Consider the following 23100-nt stretch of genomic DNA (forward strand, 5'->3'; position numbering starts at 1 on the left):
TTGTAAACATTTTAAGCAGTCTCTTCCAGATACAGAATTGAACAGGATGCATGTTACCAATTTCACTTCCCACTTGAAGAGACTTCCCCTCATTCCAGAGAAGGAGCGTGGCCCAGTGGAATGAGCCCGGGCCTGGGAGTCGGAAGACCTGGGTTCTAATGTTGGCTCTGCTGCTGGTCTGCTCTATGACCTTGGGCAAGTCGTTTCACTTCTCTGTGCCTCAGCTCCCTCATCCACAAAATGGGGATTCAATCCCTGTTCTCTCTCCTACTTGAGGTGTGAGCCCCATGTGGGACCTGATGATCTTGTATCTCCCCCAGCGCTAAGTACAGTGCTTGGCAACTAGTAATCGCTTCACAAAAACCACAATTATTATTACCATTTTTATTCCAACAGCCAAACAATTTGAGGCACCGACCGATAGAAGCCTACCCTCTGGCACCAAGGGCAAAGCCTCAAAGTTTAAGATTCCACCATACCCAAACTGCTCTGGAAAGGAATCGATAAAGTCTGTCCCGTTTCCTGACACAGAGTACAGTCATGTCATTAACTGGTAGCCTGCAGCTGAGGATTTGCAGAGAATGTACAAATGGGTTAAAAAAAAATCTGAATCCTAATGATCACCGAATGATCTGTATTTATATGGGGATCATTCCAGGAAATAAAGGTGCACCTACCAGAGAGAGGACCTAAAGTGTATCAGACTGGATCCAGACATTTGTCATGGGGCTGAGGGAGCCGCTGTCAATCGTGGGTTAGACGGACCATTGCCTTGACCCATCCAACCCTGGATTCTGTCTCCGACAAACGTACTGTGACACCTGAAGGAGCCATGATGGTTGGCTGCTCTCCTAGACAATCAATCAGTGGTATTTTTTTGAGTGCTTACTGTGTACAGAGCACTGTACTAGGCCCTTGGGAGAGCCTAATACAACAGAGTTGGTTGGATTAGGGCTGGACCATCTGATGTCCCCACTTTCCCCTCTAGTGGGCTATCCCATCCATAAATTTATCCAAAACGTTCTGGAATCCATTGACATTTTGGGCCTCCACACCTTCCTTTGGGAACAAATTCTATATGTTTACCCCCGCTGTGAGAAAAATTGGTCCTTTTGCTTTCAACTTACCCACCCATCAAGTCTCAAGGAGTACCCTGCTACAACCTGGTGGTGTGGGATTTAGGGGAAAAAAAATCCACATTCACCCCGTCCACATCCTTCATGATTTGTCAACTTCGATCATGATTCCTCTTGGCCCTAAACTTTCCGGAATGAAGAGGCTTTAAAGCTTTTCCACCTCCCCTCACTGAGAAGCTGTTCTACCCCCATATTTTAGTTGCCCTGCTTTGCCCCTTCTCCAGCTTGCTTATGGCCTTGCTAGGATGTGTCATTCATTCATTAGAATTTATTGAGTGGCTGTGCGCAAGGCACTGAACTGCATCTCTAGGAGTAAAGAACATAATCCCTGCCCTCAAGGAGTGGCGCACACTATGTCGTAATTAAAGCCAAAAAAAGCAAACAGGGCCATTTGGCTCTGTCATACCAGATCCCAACTCTCCAAAGACAACAACCCTAACTTGGTAACTGAGGTAGAGGTTGGAGAAGGCACCAACCGAATACAAACACTAGACACGGTTCTGTTACCAAACCAAAGAAAACAAAACCCAAAGGAGTAAAATGAATCATGGTCGGCAACATGGATGATTTATTCTGGATTATATTTCTATAAACTCTCCTGAAACTCAGCTTTTTGGCACACTGGCACTAATTAATAGCATTTACTGAGCATCTGTGTGCAGAGCACTGTACCAAGTGCGGGGAAGGGTACGAAAGAGTTCAAAGATCATACAATCTAGCAGACACACACACAAATTTCAGCAAGGAGGAAGTAATCGATTGATCTGTAAGATATGGGCAGGAGTGCAGCTGGGGGGATTGGGGCTACTTAAGTGTGTAGGTGGCATACAAGGGATCTAGTGGCAAATCGATCAATTGTATTTATTGAGCACTTACTGTGTGCAGAGCACTGGACTGAGCGCTTGGGAGAGTACAATACAGCAGATTTAGAAGACCCCTTCCCTGCCCACAGGGCGCTTAAGTCATGGAGAAACAAGTTCTCCAAAAGGGCTGGTATCAAATGCACCCTACTCGACTCTGGGATCCTTCTGCAAGTTTATGGGGTTTTAGGTGCCTCAGCATTCCCTATATGTTATATCCCCCTCGACGGTAAGCTTCTAGTGGACAGGACAGTGTTTATCAGCTCCGTTTTCTACTCTGCCAAATGCTTGGGGCAGTGCGTTGCACGTAGCAAGTGCTCAAAAAATATCATTGATTCACTGATTTCTAAGAAACAGGAGTGAGGGTGGTAAACCTGCAGACATGAGCAAAGAGGTGAGTGTATTTAATGGGGGAGAGGGAGCTGTGCAACTGCCAACTCCTGGCATACAGGAGGGGCTCATTCAATAATGATGAAAAGGAGGAAGGCAAAAGAGAAAACATCCCACCCAGCCTTTCAACTAGAATCAATTGGGATTTTTGACTTATCGCTCAACTGCATTAAGTGTTGGTTTTATCACATTTTTTAAAAATATGGTATTTAAGCGCTACCTTCCAACGTGCCAGGCACTGTACTTAGTGCTGGGGTAGATACAAGCTAATCAGATTGGACACAGTCCATGTCCCACATGGGGCTCACAGCCTTAATCCTCATTTTACAGATGAGGTCACTGAGGCCCAGAGAAGTGAAGTGACTGGCCCAAGGCCCCACAGCAGACAAATGACAGAGCTGAGATTAGAACTCAGGACCTTCTGACCCCTAGGCCCGTGCTCTAACCATTAGGCCATTCTGCTTCTCAAACATTTTTCTTCCCAAACATCCACTGGTGCCTTTCACCTTTTAACCCAGGCCAGTCTCAAGAAATTCTAACACACTGCCATTTGACAGGGACCATCTGCCAAGAAACGGGGGCTGGCTCCCCGATCCCAACCAGCTTTTGGGCTACTCGGGGCAGGATGGTCCACTTCCTGACACGTGCGATCAAGGTAAGACTCTGAATGAAGACCTGGCAGGAACGAATTCTAACTGCTTTTTCCTCTTCCTGCTGCCAGCCCCCAATGAGGGTGCTAATGAGCAAAGGGCCCATCGGGCAAGGAAAGCTAGAGGCGGATGGGAGAACCTTCTCACTGTGCCCCGTTATCACCTGTCCCACCATCTACCCCAGGCCCACGTCCTACCTCTGACCTGGAACGTCCTTCCTCCTCAAATCCACTAAACAACCACACTTCCCCTCTTCAAAGCCCTACTGAAGACTCACCTCCTCCAAGATGCCTTCCCAGACTAAGTCCCCCTTTTCCTCAGCGCTCCCTCCTCTGCGTCACCTCAACTCCCTCCCTTTGCTCTACTCCCCCTCCCCACTCCAGAGCACGTATGTATATATCTATAATTCTATTTATTTATATTGATGCCTGTTTACTTGTTTTGATTTCTGTCTCCCCCACTTCTAGACTGTAAGCCCGGTGTGGGCAGGGATTGTCTCTATTGCTGAACTGTACTTTCCAAGCACTTAGTACAGTGCTCTGCACACAGTAAGCACTCAATGAATATGACTGAATGAATGAAGCAAGATGTCCACATAATCAATTTCCAAATACACCCCATTCTCCTAGAATGCAAGGTTGCATTCTTGCAAAGCTTGCATTTAAGAAAACCAAGTGCTTATCTGCTTTGGTGCCACATCCCCTGCACTAGCAGTTTCCTCTAGCTCTACCAGGCTCCTGTTGGTGGAATTCTACTACTATTATTAATAAAAAACGGTTAGGCACCTTCTGTGTGCCAAGCACTGTTCTAGGCACTGCGGTAGATACAAGTTAATCGGGTTGGATACAGTCCCTATCCCACACGTGCTCACAGTCTAAGTAGGAGGGAAGATGATTTAATCTCCCAATGTCACCTAGTAGATATAATAATACTAATAATTATGGTATTCGTTAAGGTAACTGAGGCCCAGAGAAGTGAAGTAACTTGCCCAAGGTCACCCAGTAGACATAATAATACTAATAATTATGGTATTCGTTAAGGTAACTGAGGCCCAGAGAAGTGAAGTAACTTGCCCAAGGTCACCCAGTAGACATAATAATACTAATAATTATGGTATTCATTAAGCGCTTACTGGGGTGGGTGCAATCAAATCAGGTTGGACACAGTTTCTGTCCCATGTGGGGCTCACAGTCTCAATCCCCATTTTACAAATGAGGTAACTGAGGCCCAGAGAAGTGAGGTGACTTGCCCAGGGTCACCCAGGTGGCATGTGACAGAGCCGGAATTAGAACCCTGGTCCTCTGACTCCCAGGACCGGGCTCTTTCCACTAAGCCACACTGCTTCTCATGAATGTTCCCTAATATCCCCTAATCACGTTCTAGACAAAATGCATGTTGAAAACACACATTATGGCAGAACTGAGTGTCACTGGCAGTTGGCTACTGTATATTTATTCCAATATATGTTGTTGCTTTTTTGACATATTTGTTATTACCACTTACATCTGTTTTCCTTACTGTTTCCACTGCAGGCACACAATTTGTCCCTGCCTGTCTCCCCCTGTGGACTGTTAGCTCCTTGTACGCAGATAACGTGTCTACCAACTCTGTGTGCTCTGCACACAGTAAGTGCTCACTAAATACCATTCACCGACTAAGCTCCCCAAAGACTGTGTCCTCTATAGGTGCACCCCATGATACAGTGGGTTATGCTCCTTGAAAATGTGGCAGCACCAGAAGTGGCTGCATCATGGGGTGCGTTTTCCCTAAGACGTCCATGATGGCAACTGGGACATGTTCAAGAAGCTCTGGAAAAAAAAACATACTGAGCTTCTTTATATGCTGGCATACTGCTATGCTGAACATCACTAAACTAATCTCTGTTCCAGTAATTCAAAGCACGGGATCACAAGATTCATTAAACGCAGGGCCGTAGAATGATTATAAGTCTTTGCAGGAGACTGAGGAAGTAGAAGCTTTGTCCTGCTGATGTTCTGAGAGCTTTTTCCATTCTAGTGAAGAATTTATCCAATTGCAGTTGAACCACCACTTTTTTCTGGCCTTCCTTAAAGAACTCTGGAATGGGATAACGCCTTCTGCAAATCTCTGCACACCTTGGAATTCTTCTTTCCATCAGGGTCATCTACCGTCTTTTTATAAATTCATCGGCTTTCTCAAACACCGACCCCAGACTTCTTAAATCCCCAAGTCGTGGTCGATGGTGGAAGAGGCCTTAACTCCTTCTTCATCTGCCTTGGCACCTTGCAATGATGTGCCAAGGTTGTTGAAATTGGACGAAGTCCTTGCCAGACAAAGGTCCCTTTGAAGGAGACGCAATTACCTCAGCGGCAGCCGTCTGCATCCTCTGTTTCTAAATCAAGTCGCCTCCCCGGTTCAGCGATCTCTTTGGTCGTCCACTTGAAACGCCTGATAAGCTGTGGGCAGAGCTTCCGCCGGGATCCGGTCACTGTCGATCACTTCATCTCGGCCCAGCGGAGATGGGGAGGAAGCAGGGAGGGGTGTACTTACCCGAGGGGCTCAGCCAAAACTCCGTGGCAGTCGAGCTTTTGCAAAAGGTAAGGCAGCCAACAAATACAAGTTGGGTCCCTGGGGTGGTTGGATCGTGGGGCAGTTTAACCTGGGGTAAGGTATCAAACAATAATGCGGGTATCACTGGGCTGTATGTATTACGGCGTGGCTGTAACCTGGGCTATGACTGGATTTTGCTTATATGCCCCCAAGAGCCCAGGACTGGGGCCTGGATACAAAAGCAGGCACCCATGCAGAGCCCAGATGCTCTACCCATCGCTGCCCTCCCCAACCCCCTGATACCACCAGGACTCCCATCAGCCCTTGCTCCAGTCCGGGAAGGACTCGAACACGGGCAGCAGGAGAAGACCACTAGCCAGTCCCCTCACACTGAACCTCCAAGGCCTGCCGCACGCGAGAGAAGCGGCCCCCTCCCCGGTCTGTCAGAACTCCCATCAGCCCCTGCTCCAGCCCTAAAAAGACTCAAGTACCACCAGCTTCGCCCATTACTTTGGTGACTGGTGAAGCCAAAACACCCCATTAATCGCATTTATTCTCCTCCTTGTCCCTCTCATTTTCATGTTTCCACCTTTCCTTTCTATGCCTGTCGCCAACCCTCTCCCAGGTCCTTACTTGTAGACTGTGAGCCCTTTGGGGGCCAGGGACCATGTCTAATTCCCATCCAGATCTGGGTTTTTTTGCCCAGTGCTTAGTGCAGTGCTTTGCCCACAATAGGTGCTTAATAAATACTATTACTACAGTAGGACACCGGCATAGCAGGCATTCAATAAACACTGATTTGTGGGCCAATGCACGGGCAAGTTTCCTACCAGAGGAGCAAAGACCCACACGCTCACTGGGAGAGATTCTTACTTGTCTTCGACACACAGGAGAGTGGCTATTTGCTAAGCAGACCAAAGGCAAAAGGTTAAAAATCTAAAGCACTCCGGAGAAACTCAACCATGACTAATAACTATAAAGTGCTTGCTAGGTACCAATCATTATACTAAGCACTGGGGTAGATACAAGATCACCAGATCCCACTTGGGGCTCATGGTCTCAGTAGGAGGAAGAACAGGGATTGAATCCCCATTTGGCAAATAAGGCACCTGAGGTCCAGAGAAGTAAAGTGACTTGCCCTAGGTCACACAGCAGGCACAAGGCAGAGCCGGGATTAGGATCCAGGTCCTCTGATTCCCAGGCCCGGGCTCTTTCCACGAGGCCACGTTATTACTAATATTCAGGGTCCCAAAGAGAGTGGGCCTGCCCTCCAAGGGGCTTATAGCAGCCTTCCTTGCTTTTCCGGCTGAGATAACCAGCCTCATAGCCTTTGCCTTCTAGGTGCACCTCCTTGATTGACTTCGGCTCAATGATGAGGTGGCAGCTGAATAGTTTTAATTCTCTGGAAGCTAAAAATGAAAAAAAAAAGCCTCAGTATTTCAATCAGTCAGCTGGTGCTTTGTGAGAGAAATAACGTCATGATTATGCCGATGTATTTTTTTAGTTTCTTCTTGGGCAACATAACCTCCAGGTCTCCTCCATCTAGCCCACTAGGTAGTAAGAACCATTGCTTATCCATTCAAATACACAGAACACTGGGGCAGCACAGACGCGGGGAACAAATATTTTTTACACACATTGAATGGTTATAAAAGGCACTTGTATGCTTGGGTCACCCAGGGAGCCAGATGTTTATGCTAACATTAAGGGGTCTCTCTTTTGAATGCCTGAAGCCAAAACATCCGTAAGTTAAATAACGAATAGACAGATCATCAGACATTTGAAAATCATGCTCAGAAGAAATGTGGTGTAACCAAGCTATAAATTAGCTCAGAATCTAGGCTTCCAAGGTGGAAAGACACCAAATAAAAGTAATCCAAACACTCGAAAAAACCAAACCAAAAAACTTGTGTGCCGACGCTTAATATGCATAACTGTCTTTTCAGCCTATCTTGAGACAAACGTACACGGCCTACAAGTGGTAGAAGCAAATGGCACTAGGAAAAGACCTATATTTTTGAACGAGTTGAAAATAAGGTAATTTTTCCCAAAACAAAGAGGAAAATTACTTTCACACATATTCCTCAAATCCAAAGTCAAAGGCTCAAGGCTGTCCACCAGCTCTCTCCTCCTTCCAGATCTGCCATCCAGCTAACACTCTTTGTTCATCCCAGGTTAATTTTCTTACTGGGCTTTGCTCTTGACCCTCCCACCTTCAACCCCTTCCTCGTCACCTCCCCTTTCAAATCTGCCGGACGGCAACTCTCCATCTTTATAAGCCCTTCTAAAATCTGACAGGAAACCTGTCCCAGCTAATTTCCATGACGCCAAACTTGCCACCTAGCTAATGACCCAGCGACACCTAGTTCTGCCCTAATGCAGGTTTTCAATACGCATTTTGAATGGAACATTGGGGAATCGATAACATTCTCCCTGTTTGGGCTGGGCATGCTGCTTTAACCAAGAGGCTGCATCTGGACATGCAAGGCTGCACATTGCACTAGAGTGGGGTGGACTACAGTGCAAGTTCTCCTCAACAGGAGGTTTTGCAAGAACAATAACTCTCATGTTACAAAACTGGGGATATACTCAACTTACTTATTCACTCCCTTAGTCATCTATCCGTCTTCCCACACACTGGCTATCATCGGCTATTCTTCTGTCTCCCACTCACTGCTAATAATTTGTCTGCCCATTTCCCCCATTCAATGTTAAGCCCCTCGACTTAATCCATCAGTAGTATTTACTGAGCGTTTACACTGTGCAGTGCACTGGGCTAAGGGCTTGGGAGAGTACAACAGAGTTAGTAAACAAGATCCCTGCCTTCAAAGAGTATATAGTCTAGCGGCAGAGACAGACACTGAGATCATTTCGAGATAAGAGGAAGGAGAGGTGACTACATATATGAGTTTGGGCTTAAACAGTAGAGTATTTCAGTATGCACGAAAGTGCTGTGGGTGGTTGTGCGGATACAATTAATTTAATTTTTGATTTTATGGCTTCTGTTAAGTGCTTATTATGTGCCAAGCACTGTACTGAGTGCTGGGTTAGGTACAAGCTAATCAGTTTGAATCCAGTCCCTGTCCCTCATGAGTCTCACAGTCTAAGTAGGAAGGCAATACAAAAAGTAAGGGCTGAAGTGGTGGTTGAAGGGGATATCGCCGGTGGGGCGGAGCAGAGGAGGATTAACCAGGGAAGGCTTTCTGAAGGAGATGTGATTTCAAAAGGGCTTTAAAGATGGGAAGAGCTGTGGTCTGGCACATGCGAACAAGAGGTTGGAGGTGGGAAAGTTGAGAACAAGACACAGAAAGTTAGCCTGAGGGCAAAGCAGAGGACAAACCAGGGCATTTTTATGCATTTTTATTTTTATTTTATGCATTTTTATTTTTATTGTGGACCAAGCACAATATTCAGGTTTCACCTCCCAGGCTGGCAAAAAAAAGTCAAAACCTGTTCATCCTAACAGGTCAAGCCTCTCAATCAAGCTAAGCCTGCCAGCCAACATTTTTCTGCAACATACACACACACACACACACCACACCACCCCCACCCCACACACCCCCAAGTCACTGACTCTGTGCCAACCCTGTCTCAGATAAGCCATGGAAAATTCCCCACCTCTTGAAGGGTTTGCTTCGGGCCAGGCTGGAAGGCACACCCGGGAATAGAGAGCGAGTGGAATTTGTGCTTATCCAAGCACAACAGGAGAATCCTGGAAACGTCTTCAAGAAGATCAAACATACCTGTCTTTTCCTTGATCTCACACAGCACACTGAAGAGAGCAGGTTTCATCCGGTGGCAATTCAAAGCATGTTTTCTGAAAAGGAAATTTGACAGATGAGTACTTAAAAGGGCAATCGGACTTGGCTGATCACTTGGCAAGGCTATACCCCGCTGACCTCCTGACTCATGGGGAGCGATTAGGTTACTGCCTAATATAATCAGGTTCTCATAATTCACGTTATAACCCGGAGTTGAACCACTGAACTGCGACAGTACTGGGCCCTCCGACGATCCTAATGACGGCTTTGGGGCGAAGGGGAGGTTAGGGGAAGGGGGGAAAAGCAAATGCTTCCATTTTCTCTGCATATAATTCCACTGAAATAGCTCAAAACGCAACTCCTCCTCACAAAGTGCACTTAGAAGTGAGACTGAATGATGCTCTACCCAGTTCTCCTAAAACATGAGACTTGTGCTCTCGCCAAACTTGGTGTTCAGGAAAATCGGTGCTGTAGTACTCACCCGTCCTGCCGCCACCCGCCCATGCACCAACAGTTTCTTCTGACACCGCGGCAAGCTGTGCCCAAACAGGCTCACCGCGATGGGACACATGTCCCCTAATCCCCTAATGATGATCTAGCCAAATTGTGTGGTGAAAACCCATGAAACCGAGTGGATCGCTATTTTTTAACCCACTGGGATTCTGAAGTGCAAGGGGAAAATTAAACTGACATCGCTCTAGGAGCTGGCTTCCAAGGAGGAGGAGAAGACAGAAAGATAAAGCCTGGGGCAGGATGAAGCCCTGATGCATTGGACAGACATGTGGAGACTGGAGAGACTCTAGACTGTAAGCTCACTGTGGGCAGGAAACATATCAAACAACTCTGCTATACTGAGAGCTTAAAAAGATGAAGGAAAGGAGTTTCTCTTCGATTCAGAGGTGGATGGGCAACCACTGGAGGTTCTTGCGGGGCAGACAGGGACTGAATAGTTCTGTAGAAAAATGACCCGGGCAGCAGAGTAAAGTATGGACTGGAGTGGGGAAAGAGATAGGAGGCTGGGAGGTCAGCAAGGAGACTGATACAGACTGTAAGCTCATTGTGGACAGGGAATGTGCCTGTTTACTGTTGCATCACATTCTCCCAAACGCTTAGTACAGTGCTCCACACCCAGTAAGTGTTCAATAAATATGACTTAATGAATGAATACAGTAATCAGGGTGCTTAGATAAACGTGCTAGCAAATCGGGTTGGACACAGCCCCTGCCCGCCGTGGGGCTCAGAGTCTCAATCCCCATTTTACAGAGGTAACTGAGGCCCAGAGAAGTGAAGTGACTTACCCAAGGTCACACAGCAGACAAGTGGTAGAGCAGGGCTTAGACCCCATGACCTTCGACTCCCAGGCCTGTGCCCTATCCACTTCACCATGCTGCCAAAGGCCACAGATTCAAACACAAATGACGATTCTTAGCCATGGGCTCTAGAGTAAAAGACGGGCAGATCTGTGGGTACCTGCAGCAACTTCCTTTCATTCCTGTCCACATTCTTTGAACGGGTTGTCTCCACCGCCTGTTTCCATTTCTTCTCCTCCAACTGCCTTCCACCCGGTTCACTACCCTGAGACCACTCTGCAAGATCACACAAATGACTACTGGTTTAAGGCACTCGATCAGCTCTCCCTCCTTCCTACTTCTCCAAGCTCTTCTCTCAGTACACCCCAGCTTGCACTCTATTCCTCTCAAGCGAACCTACTCACTGTGCCTTGTTCTCATCTCTCCCGACACACACACTCTTGCTCGTTCCCTCCGCCTTCATATCCGACAGACAACTGTGTGCCCACCTTTAAAGCCTTTCTGAAATCACCTCTCCTCTGGGTGGCCTTCCCTAATTAAGTTCTCATTTCCCCACTCTATATCCCCTAACTGCTACTTCAGCCCTCCCGTGCCAACTAAACACAAGTACCCACAATCCCCCGTAGCAGATATGCAACTTATTCTAGGGTCTGCCTCCTCCGCTGGATTGTAAAAATCCTTGCTTACACGGATCATTCATTCATTCAATCGTATTTATTGAGCGCTTACTGTGTGCAGAGCACTGTACTAAGCGCTTGGGAAGTACAAGTTGGCAACAGACAGAGATGGTCCCTACCCAACAATGGGTTCACAGTCTAGAAGGGGAAGACAGACAACAAAACAAAACAAGTGGACAGTTGTCAAGACCTGTCAAGGTGTCAAGGATCACTTCTCCTAATTCTATTTCAGTTTCTCCAGAGCTTTGTAGAACACTCTGCACGGCGTTGGTGCTCAATAAATACTATAAATTGATTGGGTTGGGTCATCTGTTTCCTTCTAGACTGTAAGCTCGTTGTGGGTAGGGAATATGTCTGTTTATTGTTGTATTGTACTCTCCCAAGCACTTAGTACAGTGCTCTGCACACAGTAAGTGCTCAGCACACAGTAAGTGCTCAATAAATACGATTGAATGGTTGGGTCTGGGTCAGCTGTGGGTATGAATCACAGCCAAGATCAAACCCCAATCTTCTTCAGTAAAAGAAAAACCAGGAGAAATGATTTCTCTCCATCTCAGGCAGGACCTTTAGAAGTTTAGAGGCTCAACTGAAGATGTACCAGCCCTGCCCCAAGGGAATCTAAATTGCCCTCACAAGCATAGCTGTCAACTTTTCATTTTGAATGGGAGGAGGGAGGGGAGAGAGAAATGTTAATATGATATAATAAAATGTCTCCCAAGAAATGATCAGAAATAGCACACCTCTAAATTTGTTAGAGATCAATGTCCTGCTAAACAGATTTCCCTTGAAAACCTTCTCTTTAGTGAAGGCTAAAAGTCTGGAGTAATAAGACCAGAAGAGGAATTACCCCGACGAATCCTGACACAGACATGGTGTGAGTTTACTGCCACATCATGGGTGTAAAAGCCTGTCCAAATGGCCCAATATTTTCCCCAAATTTGAAGACAAATGATTCTTAGTGCCTAGTACAGTGCTGAAACCCAGTCAGAAATTAGTCATGACAACCAGGATTTAATGAGTATTATTAAGGCAGCATAAGAAATCTTGCAGCGACTTCACTGGAGGGCAGAGGTAGGCAGTGGAGGGAAATATTTCCATATCTGTGGTACCCCATTAGATTGTAAGCTCCATGTGTGCAGCTCTACTGCACTGTACTTTCCCAAGTGCTTAGTACACTGCTCTGCACACAGTAAGCTCTCTATAAATACCACCGCTTGACAGTCGGCACAGTTGGATACTTAAGACAAGGCGCTCTTACAGCAGCATGGCCTAGTGGATAGAGCATGGGCCTGGGAGTCAGAAGGACCTGCGTTCTAATCCCCGCTCAGCCACTTGTCTGCTGTGTGACCTCCAGCAAGTCACTTAACTTCTCTGTGTCTCAGTTTCCTCATCAGTAAAATGGGGAAACTGAGAGCCCTAAGTGGGACAGTGACTGTGCCCAACCCGATCCTTAAGTGACTGTATCCAACCCGATTACCTTGCATCTATTTCAGTGCTTAGTCCAGTGCCTAACACATAGTAAGCACATAACAAATACCACAATTATTATTATTATTATTATTCCACTTGGCTAACAGGGCAAAAACTGAGTGAGATATGATGCCTTACTAATCCCCTACAGAATAAATAAATAAATAATCCCCACCCATCATCCCCATGTATTTCAAGAGGGGACATTTTACAGCAACCCGCTCCAAACTTTGCTGGGAAATCTTCCAGAAATCGCCCAAGATAATGAGGGGAAAGTCAACACTTCTCTAGATGCGTTGGACTCTGAGCCTATCTCAGGATGGCCTGGTTTGGGAGATTTGGGATTCTTAAATTTAGGGTAAAAAGCTGACACGTAAGGCACTGCTGCAAATTTATACATCTTTTCTGGAGCAGATTGCATCCTCTTCAAATGCCTTAAAAATGCACAGAAAGATTAGAGAAGGGATTCACCTATAATGCTAGAATTACGAGGCACCTGACAAACCAAATTGAAAAATCAAATCAAATGGTCTTAGAGCAAGTCCACTGTCCAGATTTCTTCCACACATACGACCAAAATCAGCACGGTGCAGGCATCTAGTTATTGATCTGCTCTGATGTTGCCGCTGAGAACAAAGAGAGCACGGAGCTAAGCCTGCTGATGTCTAGTATCCCTGTTTGAAGACAAGCAAAGTAATTCCTGGCCTTTAAAAACTCTCTTCTTATTGGACTGGGAGCAAAAGACGGTCTAATTTTGTCACCACAGAGAGCTCGGGAGCTCTCTCCCAGGTCCCCCCGCCCCTCCAGAACAGAAAAGGCAGTGTAACCAGGGTGACGGGGAAATGGGGGGAGGGGTGGTCTCCTCCTTAGCCACCATCCCTTGCCCGGCCTGATCCCCCAGCCTGTCCCTGTCCTCATTCCCCACTGTCATGGCTGGGGTCGGGAGGCAGAGGGAGGAGCCAGGGGAGAGAGCCAGCAGCAGCTCCTGCAATTAAAATTCCAGTCAGAAGGAGAATAAATACTGTTTGGCGCAAGAGGAGGATGGGGGACCAGGTAGCAAATTTGGGGGTGCAGGAAGGGAGAGCTAACAAGGCTCCCCAGAACAGTGGAAAACAAGGGGGAATAGAGAGGAGGGGGCTGAGGAGAGGAGGTAAGGCCCGACAAGTGCCATTTTCACTTACTTGCAGTGCTACCTGGTCGGGTTTGGGTCTGAAACCAATCCTAATTCATTAACATGTAAGTCGTGGGGCAACGTACCCCACGATACAACCATTCGTAATACAACCACACCTTCAAAGAACATAACCTAGTTGTATTATGAGATACTCCTGCATCCACTTTACCCTCACAACACCCCTGAGAGATAAGGAAAGGCAGGTATTAGCCTCCCTATTTTACAGATGAGGAAATCGAGGTGCAGTGTTTAGGTGACTTGCCTGAGGTCACCCAGCAGGCCAGCGGCCAAATTGCGGCTAGTACCCAGGTCTCCCGACTCCCAGGCAATGCTCTTCCACTAGATTACACAGCCTCTCCAGTTTGTCCTTTCCCATTGGACTGCGTAGTACAAAAACTTCTAAACAGAGCTTCAGTTTCCTCAGACTCCGGAAATCTCCAAATTGTACTACTAGAAGGCTACGTGCTGAGGAAAATTTTATTTTGAGACATTCAAATGAAAAGCTAAGTTTTAAGAAAAGGCATTTAGGATGTTCTAAATCCCTCGTAGCCCTGTCATCTTTAGGTTTTATGGGGGTGGGGGAAAGAACGCATTTTAGGAAAAACAAAAAACTTTAGTCTCATAAAACCTGTGCCCTGAGGAATTCAGTTATTATTTTTAAGAGGATCTTCCAAATTTCTAAACCTTAAAAGGCACACGAACAGCCCCCACAATGTTCATGTTTAAATCAATCAATGGTATTCATTGAGCACTTACTGTGAGTAGAGTACTATACTAAGCACTAAGTACTATACTAAGCACTAAGTACTATACTAAGCACTAAGTACTATACTAAGAGTATAATACAACAGAGTTGGAAGACATGTTCCCTGCCCACCAGGAGCTTACAGTCTAGAGGGGGAGACAGATGTTCAAATCAATTACAGATTTATGCTGTGGGGCTGAGGGTGAGGTGAATGAATATCAAGTGCCTAAAGGGGACGAGTCCACGTGCATAGGTGCCGCAAAAGGGAGGGAGTGGGGGAAAGAAAGGGAAACCGGTGAGCTGTTTGTTTTGATATGAATCTACAAGCACATTTGAAATTGAATTTGGGTATTATTCCATTTACAAACTGGAAGAAGCAACAGACAAAAAGCTGATATGGCTCGAGGGGTTGGAAGTTCGCCCGGGGCAGGCTTTCTGGAGAAGGTGGGATTTTAGAAGGGCTCTGAACACAGGGAGAGCGATGGCCTGTCACGTTTGGCCAGGGGGAGCGCGGTTCAGACCCGGAGAACAGCAAAGAGATGGAGGCAGTAGAGTTGAGAGCGGGTCTATCTGAAGAGAACACGATGCAATGTCAAAAGGTACAGTTGTGCCCGTGTAATCAGCTCCAGCCATGGCACAGGTACCACAGAATGAGTTGTCCCAAATAAGGGATTCATCAGGACTGTAACTGCCCCCTGCCCCACTGTGTCGTAGGAGAACTGAGGGTACAAGCAAATTCCCTTAGCTATACAAAGGTCTGAAGAATGAACTCACTCAGCAAAGAGATCGCAGAAGGCACAAGGTCACAAGCATAAAATCACTCCAATCAGAAACACAACCTGAACCCAAAACAGTTCAGACAAGCCAAAGTTTCAAGTAAAGAGTCACACTGTATTTTTGGCCCCAGCATTTGCTTCACAAACTGCTTTTCAAACTGGACACCCTGGCTCTGCTCATCTTTGATTTCTGCTCTGCGATCCTTTCTAAGCTCTACCTGCAAAACCTATTGGGCTACAGGGCCGAGGAGCCCAGAAATGGCAAAATCGTGCCAGGGTGTTTACAAGAGGTTAGGCAGCCACTGCAATTACTGAAATCAATAAACAGGACTACAAAGAACACCACCAGTTCAAAAATGATATTTCCTCTTCAGATGAGCCACTCACCAGATAGACCCATTTATTCATTCATTCAATTGTATTTGAGTGCTTTCTGAGTGCAGAGCACTGTACTAAGCACTTGGAAGAGTATACTATAACAACAAACAGACACATTCCCCGCCCACAACAAGCTTACAGTAGAAAGGGGAAGACAGGCATTAATATAAATTACAGATGTGAATAAATAAATTACAGACGTATGTGAAGTGGAAGTAAATGGGTACTGTTGGCATCATGAGGACCGGCATGGACTAGAGTGAAGAGCGTGGGAGTCAGAGGACCTGGGTTCTAATCCCGGCTTGCTGCATGCCTGCTGTGTGACCTTGGGCAAGTCACTTCACTTCTCCGGGCCTCAGTTGCCTCAATTGTAAAATGGGGATTCAATACCCGTTTTCTCTCCTACTTGGATAGTGAGCCCCATGTGGGACAGGGACCTGATTAACTTAGATCTACCCCCCGGCTTAAAACAGTTCTTGATATTCATTCATTCATTCAATCATATTTATTGAGCGCTTACTGTGTGCAAAGCACTGTACTAAGCGCTTGGGAAGTACAAGTTGGCAACATATAGAGACGGTCCCTAACCAATAACGGGCTCATTACTAAGCACCCAGGAGATATAGACTACAGTGGAGGAGAGACATACACCAAATGCACTTGCCAAAACACCTCAGTTGGGAAATGCCATTTTCCTGCCATTCCAGTGTGGCTGCCACGCCAGGGACTCCTGCCCCCTTTTCTTCCGATTTCTGTGATTCCCCTCAGTCTTCTCACTACTCAACCTGAAGCCCTGGAAGTCTCGCCTCAACGGTGAAATGGAATGTCAGCACTCTCTGGTCCAGTGAGCCTGTAGCCCGCCGAAGCATCTCAGCAGACTCCAGATGGGAGGTTTTTACACAAAACACAGATCACCCAGCTCAAACAAGCAAAAGTGCCAAGATTTACTGAAATGACAACAGGCTCAAGAGATTCTGTCTCCAAAACATTCACACGTGGGTGTGGCCTCCTGGCAAGAGGCGTCATTGTCACACCAAAAACTAACTCTACTGCTATTTTTTTAATGGTACTTGTTAAACGCTTACTATGGGCCAGGGACTGTATTAAGCGCTGGGGAAGATACAAGTTAATCGGGTTGGACACAGTCCATGTCCCTCATGGGGATCACAGTCTTAATCCCCATTTTAGAGATGAGGAGTCTGCTGAGATGCTCATCCAGATAGATGAGGTAACTGAGGCCCAGAGAAGTGAAGTGATTTGCCCAAGGTCACCTGGCAGCCAAGTGGCAGAGGTGGGATTAGAATCCAGATCCTCTGACACCCAGCCCCGTGCTCTTTCCACTAAGCCATGCTGCTTCCCATGCTGCTATTGAAAGGAACTGTCCATTTCACTCAATCGTTTGTACCACGCCCCTTTTGATCATAATTATGATTCGATAACATCACCTTGAACCTGCAAAGCAAAGAGCTTTTACATTACTCCTCTCATTGTCCATACAACAACCCTGTGAAGTGGAAAGTTATTTCTATTTTACAAACAAGGAAACTGATGCAAAGAGCCGGGATTAGAACCCAGGTCCTTCTGACTCCCAGTCCCGTGCTCGATCCACTGAGGCACGCTGCTTCTACGGCAAATCCGAGGGACCTTCGAAAATAGAGAAGGCCTTCCGGCGTGCCAAGAAATGGCACCTGACCCGACTGTTGAGGAATTCCCTGCCGCAGTCAGAGCCATGAAAAATGGAAAAGCGCCTAGACATGATAACGAACTGGATTCAATCCCTGTTCACCCTCCTGGACTGTGAGTTCTATGTGGGACCTGATGACCTTGTATCTTCCCCGGCACATAGTGCAGTGCTTGGCACACAGTAAGCACGTAACACTTACCACAATTATTGCAATGGCCTGGTACTGTGTAATTTACTCTACGCAACTGCAGCCATGCTGGAGAACGTAACAAGAAACCTGGGTGTAGGATGTTAGAATAAACATCCTCTTGGAAACTCTTCCAAATTTGTGTGTCACCCAAAATCCATGGGGCAGTCATTTAAGGATTGCCAAATTACAGGTGCAGATAACTGCATCCTAGAAGCACATGCCCAAGAAGACAGTCGTTTGCATGTCAGACTATGAAAACTGAGGCAATGCATCAGCCCATAAGCAACCAAGAAATCATACAGGCGAAACCCAACAGCTAAATGCTGTTACCCCTGGCAGCACTCTGACCGATGATAGCCAAGGAAATACGAGGTCAAATCGATAAAGCAACCACATCCTGTGGCCCCTAGTACTCTAGAATGTAAGCTCACTGTGGGCAGGGAAGATGCCTACCGACTCTATTGTATTGGACCCTCCCAAGCACTTAGTACACTGCAGTGCTCACAGTAAGCACTCAAATACGACTGTCTGATTGATCCTGTAGGAGACTGTCAAATAGGACAGCATGATATTAGGCTGCAAATTCCACTAAAGGTACAGGGCTGTAGAGCTGTCCATTCTTCTCTACCTTCTTTTCTGTGACCTGGATTTGCCACAGACGCCACATCTAACTCCTTGAGGGCTCTTTGTTTTGCGTGGTTTTTTTTAAAATGGTATTTGTTAAGCACTTACTATGTGCCAGGCATTATACTTCGCACTGGGGTAGATACAAGCTAATCAGGTTAGACGCAGTTCATGTCCCACGTGGGGCTCACAATAGTAATCCCCATTTTACAGATGAGGTAACTGAGGCACAGAGAAGTGAAGTGACTTGCTATAGGTCACACAGCAGACAGAAGGTAGGGCTGGGAATTAGAATCCAGTTCCTACTGACTCCCAGGCCTGGGCTGTACCCATTAGGCCACACTGCTTCCACCAGCATCACACACAGGCCATGGTTAACAAATGGCAAGTACGGATCACAAATAAAGTCAATCTCCTAGAACTGAAGCTATTCATAGTAGTAGTAATATAGTATCTATTTAATGCTTTCTATGTGCTAAGCACATAAAATAATTATAAGATATTAAGATATAAGATAATTATATCCCACACAGGACTCCATCTATTCCCATTTTGGAGATGGGGTAACTGAAGGCCAAAAGGGTTGAAATGACTCACCTACTGTCACCCAACAGACCAGTGGCAGAGCTGGGTGTAGAACCTGGGTCTCTCAACTCCCAATCCCAAACTCTTTCCACAAGGCCCTACTTTTCACTCCACATATTGGTGCTGGGTGGATCACAAGAGGAGAATGGATGCCAAGATAACCAAACAACTGCTGTATGGTGAGTTAAATTTGGAAAAACCAAAACAAGGAGGACTGAGTTGGCATTTTAAGAATACAAGAAAATAAAGTCTCAGTCCATGCCACATCTCAGCTGAAAACCAGGAATCAATTGCAGCAAATGGCCCAGCACGGCTCGCTAAAGTCACGAAGGGAGTGGCTCTTTTCCAGCAGATGCTTCATGGAGATTGTGAGGCTGTCTATCAATCAGTCAGTGGTATTCATTGAGCACTTACTGTGTGCAGAACACTGTACTAAGCACTTAGGAAGGCTGCGAAGCAAAAGTTAGTATCAGCCCCACAGCACTTATATACCTATCTGTAATTTATCTGTATTAATGTCTGTCTCCTCCTCTAGACTACAAGCTCTTTATGGGCAGGGAATGAGAAGCAGCGTGGCTTAGTGGAAAGAGCACGGGCTTGGGAGTCAGAGGTAATGGGTTCTAATTCCGGCTCTACCACCTGTCTGCTGTGTGACCTTGGGAAAGCCACTTAACTTCTCTGTGCCTCAGTTACCTCATCTATAAAAGAGGGGTTAAGACTGTGAGCCCCAAGTGGGACAACCTGATTACCTTGTATCTTCCCCAGCACTTACAACAGTGCTTGGCACATACGATCATTACTATTAATGTGTCTGTTTATTGTTATTTTGTACTCTCCCAAATGCTTAATACAGTGCTTTGCACACAGCAGGCTCTCAATAAATAGGATTGAATGAAATACGATTGATTGAAAAGGAAAAGCAGCACCAGTGACAGCACATGGGACAGTCTTTGGGTGTGCACAGTGCAACTGGGTCGAGGGGTCGGGGGGCGGTCTCACATTGGCCTTTTCACCCACACAGGTCAACTTCACTATCATCAGTCGTGTTGATAAAAGCATAAAAGCCATCAATACAAATGTGGGTCCTCAGGCAAGACATCTATCCTTTCTGCCCCCTACCCCGTTTCCTCATCTGTAAAATGAAGATAGTATCTGTCTCTTTACCCCCACAAGGATGTCGTGAAGACAAAGTGATGTAAGTAACACCGGGAAAATAAAGGTGCTCTTCAAATTCAAGGTGGGACGATTACCTTTCAAGAGACGATTTTTCATAGGAATTAAACTAAAAGAATTGGGTGAAAAGAAGGATGTTGCCCACTAACAGGAGAATCTGGACGTCCGTTGTTCCCACCCCAAACCCGGGACAATGCTTATCGATAGCTTAAACCCCATTCCCGAGGGCAGGGGCTACTGGAAGGGAAATCCCACGCTTGCCTTAGAGACGAATCCTCTCTATTCCCACTACGATCGACCCCGATCATTTGGTCTGGGTTCGATCTGCCAAAGGTAGCTCTCCATTAGCAGGAGTAACTAACTAACGATGGATGCTACCAGACTCTCTGCCTAACCCGCCAAACTGTGTTGAAGGAGGGAAAAATCATCCCCCCACCACCACCCAGGGGTCCTGCCCACGCAGAATTGCCTCTGGCCCGTTAGATTAGCCCCGGAGATTCCGAGGCCCTGGGCTTGTTACAGCCCGAACGGCAGAGCGAGGGGGAGGACTCCCGGTTAGAGGGGCGGGAAGAGGGGTTGGAGAAAGGGGAGTAAAGGTCGAGAGGACCGGAGGCAGATGAGGAAGGATGGAGGAAGAGGGCTCCGATACCGGCTTCTGCCAAGACATCCTTCCGGGGGGCTCGGGCCCAGCGGGCTTTGGCCCATCGCCTCCCCGCCCCGGCTCCCGCCGAGACAATGGAGCCGATTCGCCACCCGGGCAGACGGCAGAAGGGGCTGCCAGTGGCAGGAACAAAGTTGGGAGGGCCCCCTCCCTTGTCCGTCCCCCGCTCCCCCCCGCCCGGGCCGCACCTGGCCTGCGCCTCGTCCAGGGTCTGGTCGGTGATGGCCATGATCTGCTGCAGGATGTCCCCGGTGTCCGGGGGGGGCCCGGGCGGAAGGCGGGGCGGGGCGGCGGGGTCCAGCTCGGCGGGGTCGGGGCCCGGGGGCGGCAGGGAAGGGAGGCCGGGGAGCGGACCGGCTGGATGAGCCGCCGCCAGCAGCTGGGACGGGTCGGCCATCGGGGCCGAGGTAACCTGGGGTGTTGGGCGGTCGGGGAGGGGGTCCGACCGCTCAGGCAACCGCCCACCCACGGCCTCCCGATCGCGCACACTAACAGGCCCCACCGCGGGGGCTCCAGCGCAAGCGCGCTTGGCCCCGACCCCGCCTCTTCCCGCCTGCCTCCTCCCTTCCCTCCGCCTCTGCGCCTCCTCTCCGGCCCACCACATGCAAGGTTGGCGGGGGGCACACAACGGACACATCAAGTTCGGGAACACACACGATAGGTGGCCCGGCCGGCCATCCCAATAACCATAACTGGGTATTTGTTGAGCGCTTACCGCGTGCCGGGCACTGTACTGAGCGCTGGGGTGGATACAAAGCCCGGTATGGGCTCTATTGCTGAATTGTATTTCCCCAGCTTATTGCGTGCCGGGAACTGTAATAATAATAATAATAATAATAATGGCATGTATTAAGCGCTTACTATGTGCAAAGCACTGTTCTAAGCGCTGGGGAGGTTACAAGGTGATCCAGTTGTCCCACGTGGGGCTCACAGTCTTCATCCCCATTTTGCAGATGAGGGAACTGAGGCCCAGAGAAGTGAAGTGGCTTGCCCAAAGTCACCTAGCTGACAGTCGGCAGAGCCGGCATTTGAACCCATGACCTCTGACTCCAAAGCCCGGGCTCTTTCCACTGAGACACACTGTTGCATGCTGGGGTGGATACGAAGCCCGGTGTGGGCAGGGAGTGTCTCTCTCTATTGCCGAATTGTACTTTCCAAGCGCATAGTACAGTGTTCTGCATTCAGTAAGCACTCAATAAATATGATCGAATGAATGAATGTACAAGCAAATAGGGTTGGACACGGTCCACGTGGGGCTCACAGTCTCGTTCCCCATATTACAGATGAGATTACTAAGGCACAGAGAAGCGAAGTGACTTGCCCAAGACCACACAGTAGAGAAGTGGCAGAGTAGACATTAGAACCCATGACCTTCTGACTCCCAGGCCACTACACCACGCTGCTTCCCCAGTGGTAATAGCACAGCACCTGGGAAGAAAACAGCCTCATCACAGGCAAGGAGTGAATGATTATGATTTGATTATTTATGATTATTTCAATCATGCCTCGCCGTCAACCCCTTGCTCATGTCCTCCCTTCCGCCTGGAACTTCTCCCAGCTCATATTCCAGCTCCTTGTGGACAGGGATCATGTCTACCAACTCCATTGTATTGTACTCGCCCAAGTGATGAAGATGGTATTTGTTAAGCGCTTACTATGTGCAAAGCACTGTTCTAAGCACTGGGGAGGTTACAAGGTGATCCGGTTGTCCCTCGGGGGGCTCACAGTTTTAATCCCCATTTTACAGTTGAGGTAACAGGCACAGAGAAGTTAAGTGGCTTGCCCAAAGTCACACAGCTGACGGTTGGCAGAGCTGGGATTTGAACCCATGACCTCTGACTCCAAAGCCCATGCTCTTTCCATTGAGCCACGCTGCTTCTCCGTGTCTAGTACAGCGCTTTGCATGCAGTGAACCCTCAAAAAATACCACATACTATTGATTGATTCAAAGGCCTACTAAAATCACATCTCCAGGAAGCCTTCCCTGACTTACCTCTCATCTCCCCACCCTAGTCTTCTTCCCTTGTGTGTCACCTATGCACTTGGGTCCATACCCCCTAATTACTTTGCTCCCTTGGGAAGCAGTGTTGCCAAGTGGAAAAAGCATGGGCCTGGGAGTCACAGTTGCCCTGGGTTCTAATCCCAGTTCCACCACTTACCTGCTATGTGAGCTGGGGTAAGTCACTTAGCTTATCTGTGCCCCAGTCTCCTCACCTGCAAAATGGGGGTTCACTACCCGTTCTCCCTCCTACTTACTCTGTGAGCCCCCATGTGAGACCTGATTAACCTGTACTTAGATATAGTAAGTGCTTAATACCACCATTATT

The 23100-nt window shown here is 47.6% G+C and overlaps 1 protein-coding gene across 2 annotated transcripts in view; it reads right to left on the reverse strand.

The window, feature by feature from the left end:
• Nucleotides 1-21036, reverse strand: part of LOC119949311 (pre-B-cell leukemia transcription factor 1-like) — a 56566-nt gene extending 35530 nt beyond the window's left edge. The window contains exons 1-2 of one of the 2 annotated variants that reach the window (XM_038770977.1): nt 20962-21036; nt 9309-9382 (exon numbers count right to left, since the gene is read on the reverse strand). In XM_038770977.1, the coding sequence (XP_038626905.1) occupies nt 9309-9382; nt 20962-21002 (115 nt within the window). In that variant the 5' untranslated portion in view covers nt 21003-21036. Of the gene's footprint in view, nt 1-5565; nt 5675-9308; nt 9383-20961 lie in introns of those variants that run through there. The other variant, XM_038770978.1, reaches the window with a different exon arrangement.
• Between the last annotated feature and the right edge of the window lie 2064 nt (nt 21037-23100).

Source organism: Tachyglossus aculeatus, chromosome X2, assembly GCF_015852505.1.
Source record: "Tachyglossus aculeatus isolate mTacAcu1 chromosome X2, mTacAcu1.pri, whole genome shotgun sequence".
NCBI lineage: Eukaryota > Metazoa > Chordata > Mammalia > Monotremata > Tachyglossidae > Tachyglossus > Tachyglossus aculeatus.